We start from the raw sequence: 15726 nt of genomic DNA, 5'->3' as shown, positions 1-15726 counted from the left end.
GTGTTTGTGAATGAATGTGAGTGTGTGTGTGTGTGTGTGAATATGGTGTGAGTGTGTGTGTGTGTTTGTGAATATGGTGTGAGTGTGTGTGAATATGGCATGAGTGTGTGTGTGTGTGTGTGTGCACGTGTGTTTGTGAATGAATGTGAGTGTGTGTGTGTTTGTGTGTGTTTGTGAATGAATGTGAGTGCGCGTGTGTGTGTGTTTGTGAATATGGTGTGAGTGTGTGTTTGTGAATGAATGTGAGTGCGTGTGTGTGTGTTTGTGTGTGTGTTTGTGAATGAATGTGAGTGCGCGCGTGTGTGTGTTTGTGAATATGGTGTGAGTGTGTGTGTGTGTGTGAATATGGTGTGAGTGTGTGTGTGTGAATATGGTGTGAGTGTGTGTGTGTGTGTGTGTTTGTGAATATGGTGTGAGTGTGTGTGAATATGGCATGAGTGTGTGTGTGTGTGTGTGTGCACGTGTGTTTGTGAATGAATGTGAGTGTGTGTGTGTTTGTGAAAATGGTGTGTGTGTGTTTTGTGCACCAGTGTGCCAATGATAGATACTTTATTGATCCCAAAGGAAATTACAGTGTCACAGCAGCATTACAAGTGCACAGGTGTACAATATACAGTGAGCGTATGCATATATCCACGTCTGTATGTGTGAATGCGTGTTTGTGAATTAATGTGTGTTTGTGGCTGTGTCTGCGTATGTGCATGAGTGGATGGTGGTTTGTATGTGTTTGTTCATGAGTGCGCGCGTGCGCGTGTATGTGTGTGTTTGTACATGGCTGCGTGTGCGCTTGTGAATAAGTGTATGCATGTGTGTGTGAGAGAGCTTCACACGCGGTCAGTTTGCGGAAGTGGAGGTATCGGGAGCAGATTACAGGCAGAGAGTGTGCCACCCCCTGACATTCCTGCACACTTCCGCGTTGCTGCAGCGCTGTCGCTCTGTATGTGTATGTGTGTGTGTGTATGTGCGTGTATGTGTGTGTCTGTGTGCGTGTGTGTGTGTGCGCGGGGTGTGATAGAGGGAGGGAGAGTGAGTGACTGTTCACCCTGAGTCGGCCGCCTCTCTCCGGGAGTGTGTGGAGAGCCGCGGGACCGGAAAGGCCGGTTACTTGCAGCCACTTCTCACCTCCCCGGAGTCTGTGAGCCCCCTCCTGCCCGGACTGCACCCTATACCATGAGAAGATGGAGAAGATGTCCAGCTTCCTCCACATCGGGGACATCGTGTCTCTTTACGCCGAGGGAACTGTCAATGGCTTCATCAGCACGCTGGGGTGAGTGCAGACAGGCGCGGCGGCTGACAACTCCGGGCAAAGTTGGAGCCCCGGCCCCCGCTCTTCTCCTGCCCTCCCGGGGGGGGGGGTGGAGGGTCGCCCGCACAACCGACCCGCAGGAGTCGAGGCGGAGTCGGAAGTGGCGCTGAACCCGGGACGGGGCTGATCGCGGTGTGAAAAGAGCGGGGGCTGGGGGGTGGGGGGGGGTGGGGAGCAACGCCGGCCGCTGTTAGAGAGCGGGCTGTACCCCCACTGTCTGTCCCTCTCCGCACGCCTCATCTCACCATCTCACCAGCCCTTCACTGCCCTCCCCACGCCTCCTCTATTCCTCTCTTTACACACTCTCCTCCCCTCACTTCCTCCTTCTCTTCCCACCCTCCCCTTCTCCTTTCCCCTCGCTCACACTACTCCCTCCCCATACCCTCTCCCACTCCCCCTTTCCTCAATCTCCCATTCCTCCTTTTCCTACTCCCCTCCCCCTCCCCTGCAGCCCAACCCCCTCTCGCTCAATCACCTACCCCGGCCCAGCCCCTCAATGCTTTCCTTGCACTTCCACTCTTCTTCTCTTCACCCCCACTCCCTCTTCCTCTCATTCCCCCTCCTCTTCCCATTCCATCCACATTAGTTCCTCAATCTTCTCTCCTCCCCTTTCCATACCCTCCATTTTCCCAGCCTCCTCACCAGTTCCTCAACCTACTCTGCTCCCATCACCCACTCCACCCTCTCCCACTCTCCCCCCTTCCCTTATTCCTTTCTCCACACATGCTACCTCTCAGTCCTCCCCCTCCCCGCTCTCACTCATGCTCCCAAATTCCCCTCTCCTTTCCCCTTCCCTCCCCCTTCCACCTCCCGCTTCACCTCGCCTCCTCCCTTCCCATCTCCCTTTTTCCTCCTGCTCTTCCTCTCCTCCCCTCTCCCTCATCCTTCCACTCTCCCCTTTCCTCCCTTTTCTCTTCCTCCCTTCCTCCTCACCCTCTTCTGCTCCTCTCTCACTCCCTCCTTCTCCCCCTCACTCCTCCTCCCTCCCATCCCCCACTTTCCTCCAATTCTCCTCTCCAATTCCCCATCATCCTCTCCCCTTTCCCCTCCCCCTTCATTTTCCCCCTCACCCCTAGTCTTTTCCCACTCCCCTTCTCTCTTCTCATCCTCTTTATCCCCTCGCTCCGTTTCTTATCTTTGCCCACCTCTCTCCTCCCGAGAGGCTCTAAAAGCGGAAACCTCACAGGCTGTGTTGGAGGCTCTGTCACTCACTCTATCTCTCCCCCCCCACACACACACTCTCTCTCTCACACACATACATTCACCGTCTCACATACTCTCTCACACACATACACACTCTCATACACACTTACTCTTACATTCTCTCTCATACGCTCTCTCTATCCCTCACACACACACTCTCTCTCTCACACACACATTCTGTCTCTCTCTGTCTCATTGTTTATTTATTGAGCGACTGGTTAAAACAAGCCGTCCCAGGCCCGGGATCGGGACAGGGGCCGCCGACGTGCCGGAGGGTCTGTGTGTTTGGCAGGTTGGGGTTGAAGCTGGGAGCCCCAGGCAGAGCTGCCGCTGGTACAAGGCGTCCCTCCCAGTGCCCCACTGCTGTTTGAACCCAGAGGGTCAACGCTCGCCGGTTCGACCCCACCTGATAGATCCTGGCGAAATCTGATCCTCGTCACAGTTCGAATGGGTGGGATATCTTTAAACTACCACGTCCCGTGCGGGGCAGCTCACTTCCTGACCTGCTCGGGGTGGGGGAAGCCTGTGGGAACTCAACAGTGTGGGAGTCTCCTCCGGCGTTTGGATGCATCGGTTGGTGTATGACGTTTTTGTTGCGGGACCTGTGCCCACATGGGGTATTGTAGGATGATGTGGTCTCTTCCATATGTTATAAAGTTGCAACTAACATTGCACAAATGTTGCAAAAGTTTTAGTCCGGAATTTATAGCAAAGACGCTGGTGTGAACATTCAACAGGTCAACCATGAGACCATAAGACAAAGGAGCAGAATGAGGCCATTCAGCCCATTGAGTTTGCTCCACCATTCCATCATGGCTGATTTGTTATCCCCCTCAACCCCATTCTCCTGCCTTCTCCCTTTGACGCCCCATCAACCTCTCTTTTAAATATACCGAATGACTTGGCCTCCACAGCCGTTTGTGGCAATGAATTCACACTTGGGCTAAAGAAGTTTCTTCTCATCTCTGCTCTAAAGGGATGTCCTATTCTGAGGCTGTGCCCTCTGGCCCTCAACACCCCCCCCCCCATAGGAAACATCTTCTCCACATCCACTCAGGTAGTATCAGTGGTTAGTGATCCAGTCTACTCCAGGACTTGGTCAGATTCAGATCAGTTTATTGTCATATTCATCATGGTGCAATGAAATTCCTTGCCCCAAGGTAAACAGTAAAGATGGTAATAATAAATGCAACAATGGACGCAAACAGATTAGATTAGATGATGAGGACATGCAGTCCTCTTTTATTGTCATTTAGTAATGCAAGCATTAAGAAATGATACAAACAGCAAAATGGTACAAAGCATGGTAGGGTATCTGAACTGGTACAGAAGGAAAAGCTGAAGTGACGGGAGTGGGATAGCCAAGAGAGGTAGGGACCAAGAATCTGACAGTAGGTCAGGGAAGTACAGGCCCATCGTATTACAGGGAAGATTCTAGCATGGATAAAGCAGTGGCTGATTGGCAGGAGGCAAAGTGTGGGAATAAAGGGAGCCTTTTCTGACTGGCTGTCCGTGACTAGTGGTGTTCCACAGGGGTCTGTGTTGGGACTGATTTTTTTTTAACATTATATGTCAATGATTTGGATGATGGAATTGATGGCTTTGCTGCGAAGTTTGCAGATATAATGAAGGTGGGGGGATAATCTTTTATAATGGAGATTAGGAGGAATTTCTTTAGGTAAAGAGTGGTGAAGTTGTGGAATTCTTTGCCACAGGCAGCAGTGGAGACCAAGTCATTGTGTATATTTAAGGCAGAGGTTGATAGATTCTTGATTTGTCAGGGCATGATGAGATATGAGGAGAATAGGGCTGAGTGAAATATTGGATCAACCATAATGAAATGGTGGAGCAGATTCGATGGGCCAAATGGCCTAATTCTGCTCCTACATCTTATATCTTTTGGTCTCATGATCCAGTGCTTACCTGTGAGATTTCCAGCACTGTTTAAATAATAACAGGTTTGATCTCAAAGTTCAAAGTAAATTTATTATCAAAGTACATATATGTCACCATATACAACCCTGAGATTGATTTTCTTGTGGAAAATGTATCTCTTGTGGAATCTAACCGTAAGAGAATCAACAAGAGACTGCCCAACTATGGCATTCAGCCTGTGTGTAGAAGACAACAAACTGTGCAAATAGAAAAAGAAGAAATAATAATAATAAATAAATAAGCAATAAATATCATGAGATGAAGAGCATGAGATGAAGACTCCTTGAGTCCATAGGCTGTGGGAACATTTCAATGACGGGGCAAGTGAAACTGAATAAAGTATTCCCTTTGGTTCAAGAGACTGATTGTTGAGGGGTTGTAGCTGTTCCTGAACTTGGTGGCGTGAGTCCTGAGGCTCCTGGTCCTTCTTCCTGATGATAGCAGGGGGATGAGAGCACGCCCTGGGTGGTGAGGGTCCCTGATGATCGATGCTGTTTTCCTGCGACAGCGTAGATGTGCTCAATGTTTGGGAGGGTTTTACTCATGATGTACTGGGCCGTATCCACTACTTTTTGTAGGACGTTTTGTTCAATGGCATTGGTGCCCCCATACCAGGCTGTGAGTGCAGCCAGACAATACACTCTCCACTGCACATCTATAGAAATCTGTCAATTTTTAAAGGTCATGTTGATCCTCTGCAAACACTGACGACAGTAGAGACACTGCCGCACTTTCTTCATAATTGGACTTATGTTAGGCCCAGGACAGGTCCTCTGAAATAATAACACCTAGGAATTTAAAGTTGCAGACCCTCTCCACATCTGATCCTTTGATGGGGACTAGCTCATGGACCTTTGGTTTCCTCCTATCTGGTCAATAATCAGCTCCTTGGTCTTCTTGGATTTGAGTAAAAGGTTGTTGTTGTGGCACCACACAGCCAAGTTTTCAATCTCTCTCCTATAAGCTGAATCAACAGTGATGTCTACAACAGTGCTGTCATCAGCAAACTTGCAAATGGCATTGGAGCTGTGCTTAGCCACACAGTCCTAAGTGTAAAGTGAGTAGAGCAGGGGCTAAGTACACAGCCTTGGTGTGCAAATCGTGATGATGGAGATCATGGAGGAGATATTTTGCTAATCTGAACTGACTGGATGTAAATAATGAAACCCGGGATCCAATTGCACAAGGAGGTAATTATTGATTAATTTTGAAGGGATGATGGTATTGAATGCCGAGCTGTAGTCGATAAAGAGCATCCTGATGTATCCATCTTTGCTACCCAAATGTTCCAGGGTTGAGTGAAGAGCTAATGAGATGGCATCTGCTGTGGACCTGTTGCTTTGGTAGGCGAATTGGAGCAGATCTAAGTTCTTCTCAGGCAGGAGTTGATATGTTTAATCACCAATCTTTCAAAACACTTTATCGCTGTAGATGTGCTACTGGGTGATAGTCATAGAGTCATAGAAAAGTACAGCTCACGAACCAGCCCTTCAGCCCAACTAGTCCATGCTGAAACCATTTAAACTGCCTATTCCATTTGACCTGCACCAGACTGTAGCATCCATACCACTACTATCCATGTACCTATCCAAACCACTTAAACATTGAAATCGTGCTCACATGCACCACGTGCAGGCAGATCCCTTTGAGTGACGAAGTTTCCCCTCATGTTCCACTTAAACTTTCACTTTCACCCTTACCCTATGACCTCTAGTTGTTGCCCCACCCAATCTCAGTGCAAAAACCCTGCTTGTATTTACCATATCTATACCCCACATAATTTCATATACCTCTATCAAATCTCCGCAATCTTCTACATTCTAAGGAGTAAAGTCCTAGCCTATTCCATCTTTCCTGATAGCTCAGGTCCTGCAGACCCTGCAACATCCTTGTAAACTTCCTCTGTACTCTTTGAAACCTACGTACTTCTTTCCTGAAGGTAGATGGCCAGAACTGTACACCATACTTCATATTAGATCTCACCAACATCTTATACAACTTCAACATACTGTAACATCCCATCTCCTGTACTCAATACTTGGAGTTAGGAAGGCCAATATGCCAAAGGCTTTCTTTATGAGCCTATTTACCTGTGACACCACTTTCAATAAATTATGGGCCTGTATTTCCAGATCGCTTTGTTCTACCACACTCCTCAGTGCCCAACCATTCTCCATATAAGACTTACTTTGATTGCTCCTACTGAAGTCCAACACCTTGCACTTGTCTGTGTTAAATTCCATCTGCCATTTTTCTGCCCATTTTCCAGCTGATCCAAATCTCTCTGTAAGCCATAACAGCCTTCCTTGTTGTCCACGACACCCCCACTCTCAGCGTCATCGAATTAACCACATTACCATCCAGATTGTTGATGTAGATGACAAGCAACGAAGGGCCCAGTATCAATCCCAGCGGCAGTTCACTAGGGAACACCTTGTCAGGTCATGGGGATTTATCCACCCTGATTTGCCTTAGGACAGCAAACACCTCCTCCTCTGTAATCTGTGTAGAGTCCCTGAGGCTGATGCTGCTTTGCCTCACTTCTATAGACTGAGTGTTCATCTCCTGAGTTAATGCAGATGCAAAAAGTATTTAAGATCTCCTCCATCTCTTTTGGCTCCACCCATCGATGACCAATCAGAGGACCAATTTTATTCCTTGCAATCCTTTTGCTTTTAATATATCTGTAGAATCCCTTAGGGCTCTCCTTCACCTTGTCTGCTAGAGCAACTTCACGCCTTCTTTTAGCCTTCCTAATTTCTTTCTCAATTGTTCTCTTGCATTTCTTCTACTCCACAAGCACCTCATTTGTTCCTACCTGCCTATACCTGCTATGGTCCTCCTCTTTATTTTCTTAACCGGGGCCTCGTTATCCTTGAAAACCAAGGTTCCCAACACATGTGATCTTTAGCTTTTATTCTGACAGGCACATACAAGCTTTGTACTCTCAAAATTACATTTTTGAAATCCTTCCACTTACCAAGTACATCTCTGCCAGAAAACAGCCTGTCCCAATCCACACTTGCCAGATCCTTTCTGATATCATCAAAATTGGCCTTTCTCCAATCTGGAATTTCAGCCTGTGGACCCGACCTATCCTTTTGCATATGTACTTTGAAACTAATGGCATTATGTTGACTAGATGCAAAGTGTTCCCCTGCACAAATTTCTTTCATCTGCCCTGTCTCATTCCCTAACAGCAGATCAAATATCCCACATTCTCTCATTGGGACTTCTACGTACTGATGAAGAAAATTTGGCTGATCACATTTGATAAACTCTATCTCATCCAGTCCCTTAACAGTATGGGAGTCCCAGTCAATTTGTGGAAAGTTAAAATCACCTACTTTACCAACTTTATGTTTCTTGTGACAGTCTGTGATCTCTCCGCAAATTTGTTCCTCTAAACCCCTCAGACTGTTGGGTGGTTTGTAATATCAGAATCAAGTTTATTATCACTAACACTTAATTACTGTCTGTTGTGCCGCTGTCATTTAGGGCAGCAATGAAGGTCCTCCATCCAGAAATATTCATTACTGCTCCCATAGCAATCTTGTTTGACTAGTCAGGGTTGCTATCCCTGAGCTGAACGCTGAAGCTGGAGGACTGGTAGACCACTCTTAGTCTGGCCTCTACCCTTTGTCCTGTTTGGCATGGGTGACCCTTAAAGCCCTGGCTCCAGCCAACATAGCTCCCCGGGTCACTGAGGCACGCAAGACTCCTGTCCATGAGAAGTTGTTGTGAAATCTGTTGTTTTGTTGCAGAAGTACAGTGCAATACATAAAATATACTATAAATTATGATTTTATATCTATAAAGAGAGCAAAAAATATTGAGGTAGTGTTCATAGATTCAGGGACCATTCAGAAATCTGATGGCAGAGGGGAAGAAGTGTTCCTAAAATGTTGAGTTTGTAACTTCGGGCTCCTGTAACTCCTCCATGATGGTAGTAATGAGAAGAGGGCGTGTTCTGACTGGTGGCCATGCTTAATAGTGGATGCTGCCTTCTTGGGGCCTCACCTATTGAGGATACCCTTGAAGCTGGGGAGGCCAGTGCTCATGATGGAGCTGGCTGAATTTACAACCCTCTGCAGCCTTTTCCGCTCCTGTGCATTAGTCCCCTCATCCCAGATGGTGATGCAACCAGTTGGAATGCTCTCCACTATTCATCTATAGAGATTTGCTAGTCTCTGGTGACATTTCAAATCTCCTCAAACTCCAAATTCAAGGTCTATGATTCAAGTTTGTTTACCACTTGTACATTGAAGCATGCAGTGAAATGCATTGTTTGCATTAAACAACCAACACACCTGAAGGTGTGCTGGGGCAGCCCGCAAGTATAGCCACACATTCTAGTGCCAACATAGCACGCCCTCAATGCTCAGCAGAACCACACAGAACACAACGAGTAACAAAGCAACAACAGCAAAACAAGTCCCTGTCCCACCCCCATGCACATTCACATCCCTTAACCCAGTTCAGGCCTCCAGCACACTCAGGCCTGCATGCATTTGGGTTCAACTTTCACAGCCGACTCGCAGAGATTCTTAGACTTGACTCTGGCCAATGGGCCTCAACTTCTGGACTTCCAATTCACCCCTCAGGCCTCAGTCTTTGGCATTGATTCAAGGACACGCTGCTCACCGAACACTAGGCCTCGCACTCCGGACTTGCCGATGATGGGACCCCGAACACTAGACCTTGAACACCAGTCCCACTGATTATGAACCAGGAGCCCTCCGGAACTTGTTCCTCCTGCCCACACGGAACTCTGACTCTGGATCCTGCTGACCTGGGAGGTCTCTCGACCACTTTCTGCTGGTCCAACGTCTGCCATCCAACCACAGATGTCCCATATCTGGGTCGCTGGTCTTTGAACTTGGAGCAGAGACTTGGACTCTGGCCTGACCTCTAATTTCCCCTTCATCAGCATTCTGAAACCCTAAGATGACCCCTAATTTCCCTATCTGTCCCTCAAACCATCCTTACAAACCTGAACAAAAATTAAAAGTCAACTAAATCTGTGCCACGACTCAAAGTTGATTGCAGCCTGATGCCATCTTGGATTCAGTCCAACTGACGGCCTCCCTTCTTCATAATTACATCAATATGTTGGGCAAGAATAGATCTTCAGTGATGTTGACACCCAGGAACTTGAAGCTGCAGCATAAAAGCACACTTAATTTACTGATTATCGCATCGTTTAATGGTACTGTTTGGTAGCAGTGCTTAATTTAATAGGCCTGATGAAGGATCTTGACCTGAAATGCCAACCGTGTATTCCCTTTCACAGATGCTGCCTGACCCGCTGATTTTCTCCAGCAGTTTGTGTGTATTGCTCTGGATTTCCAGCCTCTGCAGAATCTCTTGTGTTTTTAATTTAATACCAACCTTGATTCAGTTCCACATTCACATCAGTGAGTAAACGCAGTCACTAGTTACTGATCCTGGGCTGGTTAACAGCTGAACCATTCCCTTAGCGCTCATTGTCTGGTATGAAAGGTTGTATGACTTTACTTACCACGACAGAGAAAGGGGCCATTTGGCCCATCAAGTTCATGTAGACGCTTATCTGAGCATCCCCATCAGCCCCATTCTCCTTCCCTATTTCCCCTCACCCCTCTTTCACGTGGCCATGAGCGCCTCTTTCATCTCCCGGCTCTGACCTGCTGCAGTGGCTGGTTGACCTTTAGGATGTGGGAGGAAGCCCATGCGGTCGCAGGTCGGATTCGCCAGACTGAAGTCGGGATTGGTGGAGCCGTGAGGCAGCAGCACTAACCACTGCGCCGCGCGGACTCTGAGGCTTTTTAGAAAGATAGGTGGTGCTGGAGAGGGTGCGAGGAAGGAAGGTACCTGCGGCAAACACCCAGGTTCCACCTACGGTAGTGTCGTGGTTAGCACAATAGCTTTACAGAGCCATTGATCACCGATCAGGGCTCGATTCCTGCCACTGTCTGAAGGAGATTGTGCGTTCTCCCTGTGACCACATGGAGTTCCTCCGAATGCTCCGGTTTCCTCCCACATTCCAAAGTTGTACAGGTTAGGGTCAGTGAGTTGTGAGCAAGCTGTGTTGGCGCCGGAAGCACGGCGACACTTGCGGGCTGCCCTGCACAATCCTCGCTGATTTAATTTAATGCAAAGTGATGCATTTCACTGTATGTTTTGATGTACATGTGACAAATAAAGCTAACCTTTATACTCCCAGGATTCCGTGCCCCGGTTACCCCGGTCCCTTCCTTCACTCGGCCCACTCCTCAGGCTCCACAGCACTGGGCCCGCCAACTTTATCCCGTCCCAACCTCTCAAAGCTGAGAGTGACTGGGATTCATTCCTACCGTCTGCACCTCACCCAACTTGGATCGGCTGACTGAAAGCACGTGCTCTGCGTCACTGTGGTTCTCCTGTTCTGGGTCGCCCAAGGTGCTTTCAGAAGGCAGCTTACCTCGTGCCGAAAGCAAGGCAGTGTACCTGCAAGCATCTGTTAGTAGTGTGAAAGCAGAAAGTGGTGAAAACACTCAGCAGGTCTGGTGGTGCCTCTGGAGGAACACCTTCAAGTCACTACCTGCTGTGCTGAGTTTGTAGAATGGAAACAGGTGCTCCCAGCTCACTGAGTCCATTCCAGTGTTCAGCACCTGTTCATCACATTTCAATCTCTGCATGCTATACAGAGCATAGGGCACCACATTACAGGAGCAGAACCTTCATCCCACGACGACGGCACCAAGCATGATGCCAAATTAAACTAAAGGCCTTCTGCCTGCACCTGATCCATATCCCCCCATTCCCTGTGTATATACAGTGCTGTGTAAAAGTCATGGGCACGTATACTGTACCTAGCCAGGGGGCGTAAGTACAGTACTGTATTTGTCAACACGGAGCAGAAAGCAAGTCTGCAAGTCTGGCAGTAGCAAGGTGTGTTGGGAATGGCAAGAGTAGAGCTCCCCCGGGAGAGGTGGTAGAGAAGGCGTGTCAGGGCCAGGGAGTGATGTAGGCACACCCAGACCTGAGACACCTTGATTCCAAACCTTCAGTTTATTGATCATTGCAGAATGCCTCCCTGGTGCTTCCTGCTGCCTCCCCTCTCCCGTCCCCTTTTCCCAACATGATTCCCCTCTCCCTGCTCCCTTCCTACTCCTGGTCCACAGCAGAGACCCATATCAGAATCAGGTTTATCATCATTCACATCTGTCATGAATTTTTTTTTGCGGCAGCAGAACAGTGCAATACATGAAATTACTCCATACTGTGCAAGAGTCTGAGGCACCCTAGCTATATATGTGAACCGAAGACTCCTGCACAGTACTGTGTGTTTATGTAAAAACTCTCTATACGCCACTAGTATCTCAGCTTCTGCCACTACTCCTGGCACCCACCACTTACTGTGTGAAAAAAAAACTCTTTTAAGCTTTCCTCCTTTCATGTGTGCCCTCTAGTATTTGACATTCCCTCATGGGGAAAAACATTCTGGCGGTCTACCCTTTCTATCCCTCTCATAACTCTATTGTGTTCTGTCAAGTCCCCCTCAGCCTCCACTGGTCCAGAGAAAACAAGCCAAGTTTGTCCAACCCTTCCTTAGAGCTCAGACCCTCTAAACCGGGAAGCATCCTGATAAAACTCTTAGAACAGAGAACATCACAGCATAGCACAGTACAGGCCCTTCACCCTCTGATGCTGTGCTGACATTTTAACCTGCACCTAACCCTTCCCTCCATTTTTCTATCATCCATTGCCTTTCTAAAAGTTTCTTAAGTGCCCATAACGTGCCGTTCCCAAAGCCTCCACATCGTTTTGTAATGGGGTAACCAGACTGCGCCATTGGCTCTACACACCCCAGGTTCTTCTATTGGCCTGTGCACGAGGGATAATTTACACTGACCAATTTAAGTACGAACCCCCATTTCTTTGAGATGCAGAAAGACACCGGAGTGCCCGGAGGAATCTCACGTAGTCACAGGGAGGACTTGCAAACTCCACACAGTCAGCATAGGAGGTCAGGATTAAATCCAAAAGCTGTGAGGCAGGTGGTCTTCCAGCTTCACCTCTGTGCTGCTGGATGTTTCTAGCACTTTCTAATCCCCTTTTCATGTTTCCAGCATCGGCAGTTTTATGATTTTCATTTGCTGGTCTTTCTGTGGCCAACATTCATACATCAATGGGAAGAAATTCTTGCTCTTTGTTAAATTCGGTCATGGGATCACTGTGCACAAGTCTAGGTGAGAGAGCAAGTGAGAGAGAGTGAGCAAGAGAGTGAGAAAGAGAGAGGGAGACAGAGGGAGAGAGTGAGTGAGAGACAGAGAGAGAGAGAGAAGTGAGAGAGTGTCAGTTACCATCTGTGATTATCAGTATCAGCAGTTAGACAGGAAGACAGATGGGGAGCTACTTACTGATGCCTTGAATGGAGTGTGGTTTAATTGACTAATATTTCAATGTTCAAACTTCAGAGTAAATTTATTATCAAAAGCACATACTGCATGTGTTCACCGTATACTGTCTTGAGATTCATTTTCTTGCAGGTATTTACAGGAAAATAAATTCAATCGAATTTATGAGAAGCTATGCTTAACAAAGATTACAAACATCCAATGTGCAAAAGAGGACAAATTGTGCAAATAATAAAAAACAGGGAGTTGTAGAGTCCTTGAGAGTGAGTCTGTAGGTTGTGAACTCAGTTCAGGGTTGAGGTGAGTGAAGTTATCCACACTGGTTCAGGAGTCTGATGGTTCTAGGGTAGTAACTGTTCCTGAATCTGGTGGTGTGGGGCATAGGGCTAATTCATCAGAGATCTCCTTCAATGTATGATATCCATCACTGACAATGTTTGATAAGTTAATCAGCTTTTGCCTAGTTTACATCACCGTGATTGTGAAGGGCTGCCAGAGGAGATGTTGTTAGTCGCTGTGCCTCCCTTCCAACGGTGAAGGCTCCTTTTGAATTTCCCCTGTGCCCACTTGGACACGAGGCAAACTGAGGGTATAATTATGGATGTGTAATGTGATCTCCCTGCTGAGTCTGTGCTTTGTTTGAAACTTGGCACATTTGGGCCTGTGGATTGCAGCACGTGTATCTCATTACCTGGGTGACCATTTCCCTGCAAGCCAGTGCTCTCTTTCGCAAGAATAGTACACAAATTGAGGCAAGATTGTAAATACTGGGTTATAATATATACAGAGTAATTTTGTTGTTATTGTTGTTAAATTTGACAATTCAGTCTGTTTATCAGACATCCCACCCTGCAAAAACTCATTTCAGGGAGGTAGCACCATCAATTTGCGGGAGACTCCCAGAACTTCCGGGAGAGGTGGGATGTCTGCAATAGAGTAGCTCCTTAGCAGCTAGCCAGCTAGTTTAAATAACGTTAGCTATGCTAATGAACGAATGACACCTGTTAAACTCACCTCAACATGTCTTTTACATTTTAACCCACCATGGGCAATAGAAAAGTCACTGTTGCAAGCAATGCAGCGAGCAACACTGTCATTACTTTGACCCCTATTATGCAGGGGTACACTTTAGTGTAGTCTGGGGTGACGTACGTTTTATATTTTCTTTTTTTTTGGAACACTCTGCATGGCGTGCTCTTGCTTTCTCTCGCACTCTCTCTCTCACTTGCGCTCTCATTTGCTTTCTCTCTCCCTTTCTCTCTCGCTCACGTGCTCTCTTTCTTGTGGTCACTCTTGTGTTCTCTCTCGCTCGCGCGCTGTCTCTCTCGTGGTTGCTCTCGCGCTCTGTCTCTCGCTTTCTCTCTTGCTCGCACTTTCTCTCGTGGTCGCTCTCGTGCACTTGCTCTCAAAAAAATTGATTTCCGTGATATTGTATATAATTTGTGGGCATCAGGGAGCCACTATTCATATGCGGGAGACTCCCGGAACTTCCGGGAGGTGGGATGTCTGGTTTATGCTCCATAGGCTGAGGCCTACATTCTGTCCCAGATTTGCTTGTTGGTTAGAGCACTGAGGGGCTCCAGTACCAATCCTAGAACGCCCATTAGATGTCTCTTGTGAAAAGGTTAATATCTGGACCAGACTTGATCCAGATATTGGAGTGGACTTGATGAGTGAAATGGCTTAATTCTGCTCCTATGTCTTATGGACCTGGTCCTCAGAATTGGAATTGGAATTAGGTTTATCATTACTTCATTCATCCATTTATCTATCTATCTATCTATCTATCCATCTATCCATCTATCAGTCTATCCATGTATCTATCTGTCCATCTATCAGTCTATCCAACTATCTATCTATCCATCTTTCTATCCATCGATCTATCTAAAAAATCTACCAGTCTATCCAAATATCTATCTACCTATGTTGTAATAATCATCCTTATTCTATGTTGAGGCCCTTCCATCCTTTTGAGCCACACCGCCCGGTAACCCTCGATTCAACCCTAGTCATTCAAGGCCTCACGGCCGCTTTTATAATGGCCAATTAACCTCTCAATCATCACTGACATATGTCATGAAATTTGTTTGTTTTGTGGCAGCAGTACAATGCATGACCTAAAAGTTACAAAAATAAATAAATAGTTTCAAAGAGGAATTGTGAGGTAGTGTTTCTGGACTGTTCAGAAATCTGATGATAGAGGAGGAAACAAACTGCTCCTGAAACGTGGAGTGCACATCTTTTAAAAATTTTATTTTATTTAGAGATATAGCACAGCAACAGACCACTAACGGCCATGTGAGCAATAATGGCCATGTGACCAATAATACCCATGTGACCAATAACACCCATGTGACCACTAACATCCATGTGAACACTGTTATGTACCCCGTAACTGGGTTGCCAAACCAGCAGAAGTGGATCACTCAGTTGGAGTCTGGATTACTGGAACTAAAAAAGTTTTATTAAAGAAATAAGCAACACAGTACTCTAATCAAAAGGATAATAAATACAACAGTTCAGCAATGATAAACACACATGTACACAGAACTAGGATAATAGGATCAATCAAGCTCTATCGTCGTCTAGGGGTAAATGACCAGTTTCAAAGTGACGCAAAGTTCAGTTCAATTGAGTTCAGTTCAGTTCACAGTAATCACTGCCGTGGGAGAGAGAGAGAGAAAGCAAATGAATATTCAAAAAGGCTTCCACACAGACCTTCGATATTCCTCGCAGTCAGCTTTCGGGCGAGCCCTTTGTAATGTCTTCTGAGGTCACCGATTGTGACCCCTCCGTTTCAGATATGATCGTTCCTCTGCAGTGAACCTGGCACCCAGGCAAGGGCGGACACACACCAGGTTCCCGCCGATCGTACCTTTCCACCCTGTGCGTCTATGGCTT

General features: G+C 46.9%; 1 protein-coding gene across 1 annotated transcript in view; it reads left to right on the top strand.

Annotated features, from left to right (window-relative positions):
* The first annotated feature begins 733 nt into the window (after positions 1-733).
* itpr2 (inositol 1,4,5-trisphosphate receptor, type 2) overlaps positions 734-15726 on the top strand; it is a 306596-nt gene continuing 291603 nt past the window's right edge. Inside the window, exon 1 of the mRNA XM_072241562.1 lies at positions 734-1267. Coding sequence (XP_072097663.1) covers positions 1179-1267 — 89 coding nt within the window. The 5' untranslated portion in view covers positions 734-1178. The remainder of the gene's footprint in view (positions 1268-15726) is intronic.

The sequence above is a fragment of the Mobula birostris genome, chromosome 23, assembly GCF_030028105.1.
Source record: "Mobula birostris isolate sMobBir1 chromosome 23, sMobBir1.hap1, whole genome shotgun sequence".
NCBI classification, from domain to species: domain Eukaryota; kingdom Metazoa; phylum Chordata; class Chondrichthyes; order Myliobatiformes; family Myliobatidae; genus Mobula; species Mobula birostris.
This window is presented reverse-complemented; position numbering and strand designations above follow the sequence as displayed.